The sequence below is a fragment of the Acipenser ruthenus genome, chromosome 26 (assembly GCF_902713425.1).
Source record: "Acipenser ruthenus chromosome 26, fAciRut3.2 maternal haplotype, whole genome shotgun sequence".
Classification (NCBI taxonomy): Eukaryota; Metazoa; Chordata; class Actinopteri; order Acipenseriformes; family Acipenseridae; genus Acipenser; species Acipenser ruthenus.
In genome coordinates, this window is record NC_081214.1 from 12,740,233 (window position 1) to 12,753,720 (window position 13,488).

At 43.2% G+C, this 13,488-nt stretch overlaps 1 protein-coding gene across 1 annotated transcript; it reads left to right on the forward strand.

Annotated features, from left to right (window-relative positions):
• Positions 1–2,604: 2,604 nt before the first annotated feature.
• Positions 2,605–8,487, forward strand: LOC131701746 (uncharacterized). Its single transcript, XM_059001515.1, has 2 exons — positions 2,605–4,346; positions 8,173–8,487. The coding sequence occupies exons 1-2, from the start codon at positions 3,341–3,343 to the stop codon at positions 8,178–8,180; spliced, it is 1,014 nt and encodes a 337-aa protein (XP_058857498.1). The 5' UTR covers positions 2,605–3,340; the 3' UTR covers positions 8,181–8,487.
• The last annotated feature ends 5,001 nt before the right edge of the window (positions 8,488–13,488 follow it).

Here is a 13,488-nt window from a genome sequence, read left to right on the forward strand (position 1 = left end):
TGATAGAGACATACCCCAAGCGACTTACAGCTGTAATCGCAGCAAAAGGTGGCGCTACAAAGTATTAACTTAAGGGGGCTGAATTATTTTGCACGCCCAATTTTTCAGTTTTTTATTTGTTAAAAAAGTTTGAAATATCCAATAAATTTCGTTCCACTTCATGATTGTGTCCCACTTGTTGTTGATTCTTCACAAAAAATTACAGTTTCATATCTTTATGTTTGAAGCCTGAAATGTGGCAAAAGGTCGCAAAGTTCAAGGGGGCCGAATACTTTCGCAAGGCACTGTACATGAGCAGTATAAAAATGCTTAACCCCATCCAATGAAAGAGTGCACAAAATACTGTAATTGCTCACCTTGTAGAGTGCAGCAGATTAAATGGGCTTTGCACTTGAGTGGGTATTTTCAAAGCACGTTCACTTCTGAGTAAATCTCTTCCTTTAGCAAACAAAAGATGGTGTTAGATGTGTTTTCCATCCAAATCCTTCACTGTCCTATTTTTCATCTTAGACGCCACTCTCTCCACTCAACCGTGGCTGTGCTTCAGTTGGTCAGAAACATTTTTATAAATTGAAAGTGGCAAAGCCTATTATACAATTTCGGGACGTTGAATTGAAGAACTACATAATATTATTGTGACAATAATGATATAATACATGATGGTATATAGCACATTGCATAAGATTATTTTACATCATTTATAACAAGTGTTTAATGTGGAGTTAGAAAACATGCTATGCTTTATTTTAAAGGTTACTTTTTAAGCTTTGGTAGTGATTAGATACTACAGTGGAGTGGTGCCTAACTGGCTCTCAAAAACCATTCCAGTCCAAGACTTTATCCAAATCCGGCTCAAAATGATTTAATTGAACTGCTAACGGTCGGATTGGAATGAAGATTGAGGACCAGGACTGGGCACCAGTGTTGTACAGTAATCAGCAGTGTGGAGTAGTGGTTAGGGCTCTGGACTCTTGACCGGAGGGTCGTGGGTTCTATCCCAGGTGGGGGACACTGCTGCTGTACCCTTGAGCAAGGTACTTTACCTAGATTGCTCCAGTAAAAACCCAACTGTATAAATTGGTAATTGTATGTAAAAATAATGTGATAACTTGTAACAATTGTAAGTCGCCCTGGATAAGGGCGTCTGCTAAGAAATAAATAATAATAATAACTAGATGTTAAGTTTACAAGTAAAGTTGTGGGGCTTGCTTTATTGGGAAAGTGGTCAAAGTAGCTGATTTGTGTCAAAAGTCACATTGTTTACTAATTGTCTCATGCTTAGAATGTGCTATAATTTGAAATTTCTCAAAGTTCTATGACAGTTAATTCAACAGTGGGAAGTAGCCTACTGAAAGAAGCTGATTTGGTTACTAAAACAGCTGTATCTCTTGATTGGTAGATGCCATTCCTGTTTTGATTTCATATTTGAATAGCAGAGAAGTAGAGGAAGATTTCATTTGCTCTAAGTAGTTGTCTAACCTGTTGGGAAAGTGGTCAAAATGGAGGTTGTTTATAAAAAGTTAGAGAAAATTGAGTTGGTGCGGTTACTAAAACAAGTTATTTCTGTTCTGATTTCATATTTGAACAGCAGAGAAGTAGAGGAAGACATCATACACTCTAACTTTTTGTCTAGCTTGTTGGGAAAGTGGTCAAAATTTCAGTTGTTTACAAAAAGTTAAAGAAAATTTAGTTGATGCGGTTATTAGAACAGCTGTACCTCTTGATTGGTAAAAGTCATTTATGTTTTGATTTCAGATTTGAATAGCAGAGAAGTAGAGGAAGATTCCATATGATAGATTCCTCTAACTTTTTGTCTTACTTGTTGGGAAAGTGGTCAAAGTAGCTGATTTGTTTCAAAAGTTACATCGTTTACAATAAATAGAATGTTGGAAGTCTGGGAGATTTTAAACAATGGGGAGCTTTAGAATGTTGAAAAAAGTCCAATTAAAGTGAATGAAGATGGACAAAAAAAGGACAAAAAGCTTAATAGTTTAAAAAGTATAAAAGATATCAAAAAGTTGTATACAAGCACACTATTCCAGACCGGTCTACACGTTTCAAAGTTTGAACGGCGTTTGTAGCTTAAACGGAGTAGCATGCCAAAGAATAAGAAGAAGAAGAAGTATGTGAAGATTTAAAGTGGGGACTCTTGCTTCGCAAGCCCCACTAATAATTTATAACATATTACAATGGGCTATTATATTTAGGTCTTCTGATTTTCTGTGTTTTTTACCCCGACTTTTCTACTCTCCTTTAAAAATTCAGTTGATGTCTGTTAAGCCTTTTGTGTATCTCAATCACAACTGATGTGTTAATAGTAAAATTGATTTAATTGACTGTTTTTTTCTATGAAACAATTAAATGGGCTTTTAAATCGTAAGTCTTACCTTTTCATTTCAAAGCAGAAGCGACTCCTCTTTATTAATGTAAATACAGTCATGCAGAACGAGTGTAACAAAGTGTGTCCAGCATAAAATATTTAATTTTTCATTATAGCTTTAATAAAGATTAGTAGCTTATTAACATGTTGCATTCTTGTTTGTATGTTATAAATCAAAAATTAAGGCTTGGCCCATTGTGACAGAAATACAATGAGTTCTGGTGATAAATCTTCCTCCCGACCTGTGAGGGCGCTAAAGAACGGGAGGAGAAGTATCTGGAAGGGCTGGCCTGACAGTTCGTTTCCGGGACCGGAAAGTGGGTCAGCCTGGAAGGAAGCGAGACTCTGTTGTAAGACCGTATTGATTTGACAGGTAAACGAGGGGCAGCTGCAAGTAAAAGGCAGCTGCAACCGTTTACCTAGATATCATGCGGGATTACATATAGGGGCCGGGGTAACGCTGTTCTTTTCCTTCGTTTGGGTTAAACCAAGGACCGAGAAGGACCTAAAAATCTGTTCTGCTCTAAAAGAGCTGTGTGTGTGTGTTTGTGTGCTGGAGTGGCTGAAAACTAACTGTCTGTCTTGTTTCCGAATCACCAGACAGCTAGAACATATCCGGAGCTGTCGCACTGGGCGAACACAAGCCGGATCACCTCCTCACGTACTGTCACAACGTCCTGTGTATTCACTCACCACAATCACGACTGCACGCACCCGAGACGGGTGACCGTATTCTTGTTTCTTTTGTTCAGGACTGTATCCTGTGTTTTGTCAGCCCGAGCTTTACACATCGTTGTGTATTGCCGGGCTTATTATTTTGAGCACTAGACCAGTGCTGGCAAATAAAGCCTATTTTTCCACTGGACTACCGTTGTCTGCTCATTACTCCTGCACCGCATCACTGCTACACAGCTACCCCTCACCACCCACTTTGCCACACGTGGTGTCAGAAACGGGACCATGGACCGCGACGCGCTGGCGGAGCTGCTGCAGGCACTGGAGAGCAGACGGGACGCAGAGGAGAGAAGGAGGGAGGAGCGCTATACAGCGCTCATTGAACGGGTAGGACTGGCCGTGGCTGCGGTAACGACCCCGACTACAACACCGGTGATGTCGCCCCCAAAGGCACGGGCGATGAAGATGTCGGCGGAGGATGACCCGGAGGCGTACTTGGTGGCATTCGAGCGGCTGGCTACCGCGGCGGCTTGGCCGCGGGAGTTCTGGGCCAGCCAATTGGGACCCTGCCTGATTGGGGAGGCTCAGGCAGCTTACCAGGCCATGAGTGACCAGCACGCCACCGAGTATGACCTGGTCAAGCAGGCTATCCTCCGCCGACTCAACATTACTACCGAGACCCACCGGGCGCGGTTTCGGGAGTACCGGAGAGCCCCGGAGACACGCCCCAGGGTGGTTGCGGAGAGGTTGTGCGACCACATGGTGCATTGGCTGACCCCCGGGAAGAAGACCGTCCAGCAGATGGGGGAAGCCATTGTGGTAGAACAGTTCTGCCATGTGGTCGGCGCCGAAACCCAGGCGTGGATACGGCGCCACAACCCCGACACCCTGGAGGAGGCGGTCAAATTGGCCGAAGATTTTGAGGACTCCCTGACCTCTGCCCGGATCGGGATCCTGTCCGCCCCTGCCCTTCGGAGCAGCCGCGCTCTCTCTCCCTCTCCTCCAACATCATCGCCACCACCCCCCTCGTTCCAGGGACCCAGACCTCCCAGAGCACCGACCCCATTGGGCCCCCTTGCCTCCCCCCCATGGAGATCAAGGTTGGCCCCCAGCTGGGGTAGAGGTGCTGCCCCTGCCCCGTTGCCATACCAGCAGCGGGACAGATTTCTAACCCATGCCCCCTCTGTCCCTCCTATCTGTTTTAGGTGCCACCAGCCGGGACATCTGGCCAGGTCATGCCCCGCTGCCATGGAGTGTGACGTGGCCGCGTGCAATTGGGCACCTGAGACTGGTAAGCGTGGGGAAAATGGTCGGGAGGGGCCTTGTCTGATTAATGTGGTGTTAGGGAATGTGAAAACCCACGCATTAGTGGACACAGGGTGTGAGCAAACCTTGATTAGGACAGCTCTCCTGGGCGGTGTGTCGTGGCGGCCACGAGGTCAGGTGGCCATCTCCTGTATCCATGGAGACACGGCGGCATACCCCACATTAAAAGTATATTTATCGGTAGGACCGATAAAACGTCACCTGGTAGTTGGGGTGGCGGAAAGGTTGCCACACCCAGTTATTCTGGGCCGAGACTGGCCAAAATTCAAAGAATTGATGGAAAAAATGGCAGTCTCAGCCACACACGTAAACGTGGCAGAGAAAAAAAAAAAGGAACGGATTGGTGATGTGTTTCCTTTTCACACTGAAATGTTTTCCCCTCTTTTCCGTCCTAGAAAAACGAATAAGGAGAGACGGACCGCAAAATGGGAGGGAGCGTTGTTGAGACAAGGCTGGGGTCTGGTGGGAGAGTGCTGCAATGGTAACAAACGCCAGTCGAAGGGAGTGGGAACGCAGTGTGACCGAGAGAGCGAGGTTACTGGACCGACTAGAGCAGATGTTATTCCAGCCCCTCTCGATGTACCGGACCCGTGGTACTCAAGCGCGGACCTAGTGTGGGGCCAACATAACGACCCGTCACTGGTGCACGCTTGGGGACAGGTCCGGTCCATTGAAGGTAAGGATGTTGACGGCGCTGGGGCGCTAGTATATCCACACTTCAGTATCAAGGGGCAATTACTGTATAGGGTAAACCTAGCCGCGGGCACAGGACAGCCTGTAACACAATTGTTGGTTCCCCCGTCTTGTCGGCTGGAGGTCATGAGGCTGGCGCATGATATCCCTTTTGCGGGGCACCTCGGAGCCGAGAAGACGAGGGAACGGATATTGGCTCGATTCTATTGGGTAGGTCTTCATACTGATGTGTCGAAATATGTAGCCACATGCCCAGACTGCCAGCGAGTAGCGCCGGGTCGAGTGCGCCCCGCCCCTTTGGTCCCACTGCCGATTATTTCCACTCCTTTCGAGCGCATTGCAATGGACATAGTTGGCCCTTTGCTACCTTCTGACTCCGGGTATACGCACATTTTAGTAGTGGTGGATTATGCAACGCGATACCCGGAGGCAGTTCCATTGAGGTCCACTAGTGCCGCTGCAATAGCCACCGAGTTAGCACAGATTATGGCCAGAGTAGGGATCCCCAAGGAGATTTTGACCGATCACGGAACTAATTTTTTGTCCAATACGTTACAGCAGGTGTACAAAATATTAAAAATACGTCCCATCAGGACGTCCGTTTATCATCCACAATCGGACGGTCTGGTGGAACGTTTTAATCAGACCTTAAAGTCGATGCTGAGGCGATTTGTAACACAAGAGCAGAAACATTGGGCATCACTTCTCCCCTACCTCCTTTTTGCAGTGAGAGAAGTGCCGCAGAGTTCAACGGGGTTCTCCCCCTTTGAGCTCCTGTACGGCCGGCAGCCTCGCGGCATTCTCGACCTGCTGAGAGAGGGGTGGGAGGAGCACAAAGGCTCGTCTAAAAATGTGGTGAAGTATGTGCTCCTACTCAGAGATCGCCTGGATTTGGTCGGTCGTTTGGCCCAAGACAACCTCAGATCGGCTCAGCACCGACAAGAGCAGCATTATAACAAAAATGCACGGATTCGAACCTTTCGACCAGGGGACAAGGTAATGCTGCTACTTCCCTCATCAGAGTCAAAACTGTGTGCTAAATGGCAGGGGCCGTATGAGGTGATTCGGGCTATAGGGAAAGTAAATTATGAAATTAGACAGCCCGATCGCCGGAATGAACGTGAAATTTACCACATTAATTTGTTGAAGCCCTGGCAGGCAAGAGAGGTCTTATTTATAGCCCCAGGCAATATGGAGGATGATTTAGGTCCCTGTCCAGAGACCCCGAGCACAAGAGCGATTTCAATGGGGGAACAATTAGTTCCGGATCAGCAAAGAGAGCTGCGTAAGCTTATTGAGGAGTTCAGTGATGTTTTTTCTGATGTGCCCGGCAGGACGAACTTAGTTGAATATGACATTATCTCTCCTCCAGGTGTCACAGTGCGAGAGAGACCGTACCGGATCCCGGAAAGTCGACGAAGTGGCGTTCGCAAAGAGGTATGGGATATGCTCGAGCTTGGAGTGATTGAACCTTCCAGGAGCGAGTGGTGCAGTCCTATTGTAATAGTGGCTAAGAAGGACGGCACCAACCGCTTCTGCGTAGATTTCAGAAAGGTGAATGCTATTGCCAAGTTCGATGCGTATCCCATGCCTCGGGTCGACGAACTTTTAGACAGACTGGGAAAAGCGAGGTTTATTTCCACTCTGGACCTGACGAAGGGATACTGGCAAATCCCTCTAACCCGCAGCTCCAGAGAGAAAACCGCATTTTCAACACCCGAGGGGCTGTTCCACTTTAAAACCATGCCATTTGGGCTACATGGTGCGCCCGCTGCCTTTCAGAGACTGATGGACCAGGTTTTACGCCCACATCATGAATATGCAGCAGCGTATATTGATGACGTGGTGATTTACAGCTCCACCTGGCGAGAGCATTTGGCTAGGGTTGCAGCCGTTCTTCAGTCTCTAAGGGCAGCCCGGCTGACAGCTAACTTGAGGAAATGTGCGTTTGCCAAGACAGAGACTCAATATTTGGGATTTTTAATGGGGAATGGAAGGGTGAGACCTGTGGTCACCAAAATCCAGGCTTTGGTTGATGCGGCGATCCCCAAAACCAAGACTCAGGTGAGGTCACTACTGGGCTTAGCCGGTTATTACCGCCGCTTCATCCCCGAGTACGCCACAGTGGTTAACCCGTTAGTCGACCTCACCAAAAAGAGTGCGCCAAATTTAATTAAATGGTCAGCTGAGTGTCAGGGGGCGTTTGATACGATTAAGCGTAAACTTTGCCAGGCCCCCACTCTTATTACCCCAGATTTCACCAAGAGATTCATCCTCCACACCGACGCCTCGGATGTAGGGTTGGGTGCAGTCTTGTCCCAAAAAGTAGCTGGAGTAGAACACCCGATATTGTACATAAGCAAAAAAATGTTACCTCGGGAACGCAACTACTCCGTAGTCGAAAAAGAGTGTTTAGCCATTAAATGGGCTACTCACTCTTTACGATACTACCTGCTGGGACACTCATTTGATCTTGTCACAGACCACGCCCCACTCAAGTGGTTAAGCACAATGAAGGACAGCAATGCCCGGATAACTCGGTGGTATCTGGCATTGCAGCCCTTCATGTACCATATGGTACACCGTGCGGGGAAAGACCACCAAAATGCGGATTATTTTTCCCGGGAGGGGGGAGCAATGGGAAAGGTAGATTTAGCCGAGTGTTCCTTCGGCTCCACTCTGAGCGGTGGGATATGTGACAGAAATACAATGAGTTCTGGTGATAAATCTTCCTCCCGACCTGTGAGGGCGCTAAAGAACGGGAGGAGAAGTATCTGGAAGGGCTGGCCTGACAGTTCGTTTCCGGGACCGGAAAGTGGGTCAGCCTGGAAGGAAGCGAGACTCTGTTGTAAGACCGTATTGATTTGACAGGTAAACGAGGGGCAGCTGCAAGTAAAAGGCAGCTGCAACCGTTTACCTAGATATCATGCGGGATTACATATAGGGGCCGGGGTAACGCTGTTCTTTTCCTTCGTTTGGGTTAAACCAAGGACCGAGAAGGACCTAAAAATCTGTTCTGCTCTAAAAGAGCTGTGTGTGTGTGTTTGTGTGCTGGAGTGGCTGAAAACTAACTGTCTGTCTTGTTTCCGAATCACCAGACAGCTAGAACATATCCGGAGCTGTCGCACTGGGCGAACACAAGCCGGATCACCTCCTCACGTACTGTCACAACGTCCTGTGTATTCACTCACCACAATCACGACTGCACGCACCCGAGACGGGTGACCGTATTCTTGTTTCTTTTGTTCAGGACTGTATCCTGTGTTTTGTCAGCCCGAGCTTTACACATCGTTGTGTATTGCCGGGCTTATTATTTTGAGCACTAGACCAGTGCTGGCAAATAAAGCCTATTTTTCCACTGGACTACCGTTGTCTGCTCATTACTCCTGCACCGCATCACTGCTACACAGCTACCCCTCACCACCCACTTTGCCACACCCATTTAAAAGCTCATTTAGTTTAAAATTAAAATGTGAGATTCAGTTGTGATTGAGATACACGAATGGCTTGAATTCTTAAAGGAGAGTAGAAAAGTCAGGGTAAAACACTGCAAATCAGAAGCCCTAATTATATTATACATTTTTTATATTACTTTGAACTAGAAGCATCTGAAAAATACATGTTTTAAGCCATTATGTACCAGTATATTCTTCGTTTTTAGCAATAGACCCTATAAAACAAATTGTTTATCTTTCCTTGGGGCAGCAAAGCACAGAAGAAATTGTAGCCTTTTTGATTTCAGGCTTGAATAATTCATTGATTACATTCTTGTAAGGGAGGGTTTTACTAGAGCTTGCATAACTACAGACTACCCCAGGATTACAAAGCAGAATGTCCTTGTGGTAACATATGCTGAGGTCCATCGTCTCTGTTCAATAACAGTGTGTTCACTACAGAGCCATGAACGCTAATAGGAGCTGTCTATGGTGCTGAAACAGATGCCCTCGGGTCAGGTAGTGATGGGATTAAAGGCTGTATGGCAGGATTACTTTCATCACTCAGCATGGCGTGTTAAATACTCTCCTCTGTTTGCATCAGATCACAGCTCTTACTGACAGAGTTTTTTTCCCTGTAGATTTTGAGTGCTTAAAATGCCCTCAACATGTACAGTACAGTTAATCAACTAAAGAGTTGATCACAGATTCATTTTTTTTTTGTACAATTTAATAGTGCAGAATTTTATTTTTTTATATAAAATATAATCAACCAATAGAAGACAGCATTTTCTCCACCACAGTCCACTCATAAGTGAGCAGAGGCGGGACATAAACAGTTGAAGGTCTTGAGTAGGTTTAACCAATGGGAGAGTTAAAGATATGCCCCTTGTTATGCAGGTGTCCAATCACAAGTGAGCAGAGGCGGGACATAAATGCTAGGGTGCGCAATGTAAGAATAGCTGAATTTCGTGCGATATTGCTAATATTATATGGACCATTATTGAGAATTGTATTGAGAACTTCGAAGTAAATTAAAAAAAAAGTCAGACAATTGAGACATCAGAGTCGATTTGGTTACAAATCAATTTTCAAAGCACTTTCTCAGAAAAAAATGGAAATTGTTAAAAAAGGGAGGTATGCACCAGCTGAAGGGAAGGGATATTCTCACTACTTCCAACATTCAAATTATGAAAGGTATCCGTGGCTTACCAGTAGCTGTCAATTAAAAAAAAATAATACTAATACATGGGCATTCCAAATTGGGAGAAAATAATTGGAGATTCTACATTTTTTTAAAAAAAGAATCTAGTGTAGCAGATTCAATAGGAAAGTTCCTATTAACCTTGTAAATAAGTCTGTCTTTCCCTTCCTCGTATCTGTCTATTTAAAACCTCAAAACTCATGCTCCTATGAAACTGCTTCATAGGGGATGACTTCAAAGGCATCTTCTTTTTTTGTGAACAATTATTGTTCCTTTCTTTTCCCTACCCTTTGGGAATAGGGAAATGGGGGAGACAGTACAATTAAAAAAAATGTCACATTAATACAGAAATACAACATAATATCCAGACAAGAATAAGTGTAACCGAGCTGTAGATCTTTCCAAAAAAATAATGTCATGTAAATAGTCTAACCAGATAGAAGAAATATAACAGGGATATTCCCCAATGAGGCCAATGCATGTTTCATAAGGTCGAAAAACTGTGAGTCTAAGATATTTGGTGCATAGAGAATGGCAATACAGACCTCTTCATTATTCAACAGCATAGTCACTTAGCAGAATATCCCCTCCGAATCATTATCTTGAAGACACATTTTAAGGTAAAACTGTCTTTTGGCAAGAATAAGGATACCTCTATGTTTATTCTGAACAGAAGAATATGCAATTACCTTGCAACATCACTTGAAGCCAAATGAGTTTCCTGAAAACATGAAGTATCCATCTTTTTTCTTAAGAGATCATCTAAGCACTGTGCTCTCTTTGTAGGATGACTGGACCCTTGTAAATTCCAGGAGTTGATGACAACACTAGCCATGGTCCAAGATAGAAATAAAGATCAGGGAGAGTGAACCATTAAAAGACAATAAGAAAATAAAGATATGTGACATGGAGAAAGATCATCGACTCAGCACTCATCACATAGCAATATCCAGGGGTTTTCAACTTTTTTTTGAAACTGTACCCCTTCTGTCGCAAGGTTTCAGCTAAAGTACCCTTTACAATTTTCGATCGCTGAATAGTACCACAGTTGCAATAAAATGGTTAACACATTTCTTTTTTTCTCCTGTTTATTTAATATATCATTTTACACAACAGCCTGGGACTGACAAATTGCTGAGACAGAAAACCAAACACTAGGCTTAATTCTTAAAACTTGGATGCAAAGAATTAAAAGGTAGTATTTAGGAATCTTTCGCTTTCTATTGGGAAAAGTCATTATAAATAATACAAAATAGGCTGCACTGTAAATGTTTATCACGTTACTATTTACTTCCCACCTCAGCATACACTAATTATGTGTGCTGTTTAAAATGTTTACAATATCAAAAACATTAACCTCAAGGTAAAACTATAATTAATTACAAACTAAAAATGATCCAAAGGGACTCTGTTTTTTAAAAATGTAGTACTAGAGACACAAAACAATTACATCCCAAAAGTAGACAAATCTAAATCTAAAACAAAATGGCCAAAATGGATTAATAGATCAATTAAAAAAAATATTCAGCAAAAAAAGGCACTTTACAGAGTGTTTAAAAGGGACCAAAAACAAAGTACACAGGAACAGTACTTGGAACTGCAAACACAAGTCAAAAAGGAAGTTAGAATGGCCAAGAGAGAGATAGAAATCAATATTGCTAAGGGGGCTAAAACCAATTCCAAAATGTTTTTCCAATATTATAACAGCAAGAGAACATTCAAAGAGGAGGTTAAATGTCTAAGAGACACAAATGGCAAAATCATAGATGAAGAAAAAAATAGCAAATATATTAAATAATTACTTTTCACAGGTTTTTACAAAGGAGGACATGGACAACATGCCCCACATGTCAACCTGTTCCTATCCAATTTTAAATAACTTTAGCATAACAGAGGCAGAAATGTCAAAGGGACTAGGAGCTCTTAAAATAAGCAAATCTCCTGGGCTGGATGAGATCCTCTCAATAGTACTCAAAGAAATGAAAGAAGTTATTTACAAACCGCTAACCAAGATCATGCAACAGTCTCTTGACACAGGGGTTGTACCGACAGACTGGAAAATAGCAAACGTAATACCGATCCACAAAAAGGGAGAAAAAACCGAACCAGGTAACTACAGACCAATAAGCCTGACTTCCATTATATGTAAACTTATGGAAACTATAATAAGATCTAAATAGGGCAGCAGTGTGGCGTAGCGGTTAGGGCTCTGGACTCTTGACCGGAGGGTTGTGGGTTCAATCCCTGGTATGGGACACTGCTGCTGTACCCTTGAGCAAGGTACTTTACCTAAATTGCTCCAGTAAAAACCCAACTGTATAAATGGGTAATTGTATGTAAAAATAATGTGATATCTTGTAACAATTGTAAGTCGCCCTGGATAAGGGCGTCTGCTAAGAAATAAATAATAATAATAATAAAAAATGGAAAATTACCTATATGGTAACAATATCCTGGGAGACAGTCAGCATGCTTGACTTTTTTGAGGATGCAACATTGATCATGGATAATTGCAAAGCATATGACATGGTTTATTTAGATTTCCAGAAAGCTTTTAACAAAGTCCCGCATAAAAGATTAATTCTCAAACTGAACGCAGTAGGGATTCAAGGAAATGCATGCACATGGATTAGGGAGTGATTAGAGGAGAAACCTCAAAATGGAGCGAGGTAACCAGTGGTGTACCACAGGGATCAGTATTAGGTCCTCTGCTATTCCTAACCTAATATTAATTTAGATTCTGGTATAGTAAGCAAACTTGTTAAATTTGCAGATGACACAAAAATAGGATGAGTGGCACACTGTTGCAGGAGCAAAGGTCATTCAAAATGAACTAGACAGCATTCAGAACTGGGCAGACACATGGCAAATTAAATTTAATAGAGAAAAGTGTAAAGTATTGCATGCGGGCAATAAAAATGTCCATTATAAATATAATATTGGAGATAGTGAAATTGAAGAAGGGAACTATGAAAAAGACCTAGGAGTTGATGTTGACTCAGAAATGTCTTCTTCTAGACAATGTGGGGAAGCTATAAAAAAGGCCAACAAGATGCTCGGATATATTGTGAGAAGTGTTGAATTTAAATCAAGGGAAGTAATGTTAAAACTTTACAATGCATTAGTAAGACCTCACCTAGAATATTGTGTTCAGTTCTGGTCACCTTGTTACAAAAAGGATATTGCTGCTCTAGAAAGAGTGCAAAAAAGAGCAACCAGAATTATCCCGGGTTTAAAAGGCATGTCGTATGCAGACAGACTAAAAGAATTGAATCTATTCAGTCTTGAACAAAGAAGACTATGCTGCGATCTCAAACATTCAAAATCCTAAAAGGTACAGACAATGTCGACCTAGGGGACTTTTTTTACCTGAAAAAAGAAACAAGGACCAGGGGTCACAAATGGAGACTAGATAAAGGGGCATTCAGAACAGAAAATAGGAGGCACTTTTTAACACAGAGAATTGTGAGGGTCTGGAACCAACTCCCCAGTAATGTTGTTGAAGCTGACACCCTGGGATCCTTCAAGAAGCTACTTGATGAGATTCTGGGATCAATAAGCTACTAACAACCAAACGAGCAAGATGGGCTGAATGGCCTCCTCTCGTTTGTAAACTTTCTTATGTTCTTATGTCGCTTTGCACTTTATGACTTTTTGTGTTTTCTTTCATTTTTCTATTGCAAGTAAGAAATGTATCAAACACCAAACACATATTCAACCAGCTGCTATTGCTGTTAATAAAATGCAGCCACGGTAATAAACAAAAACAATCAAAG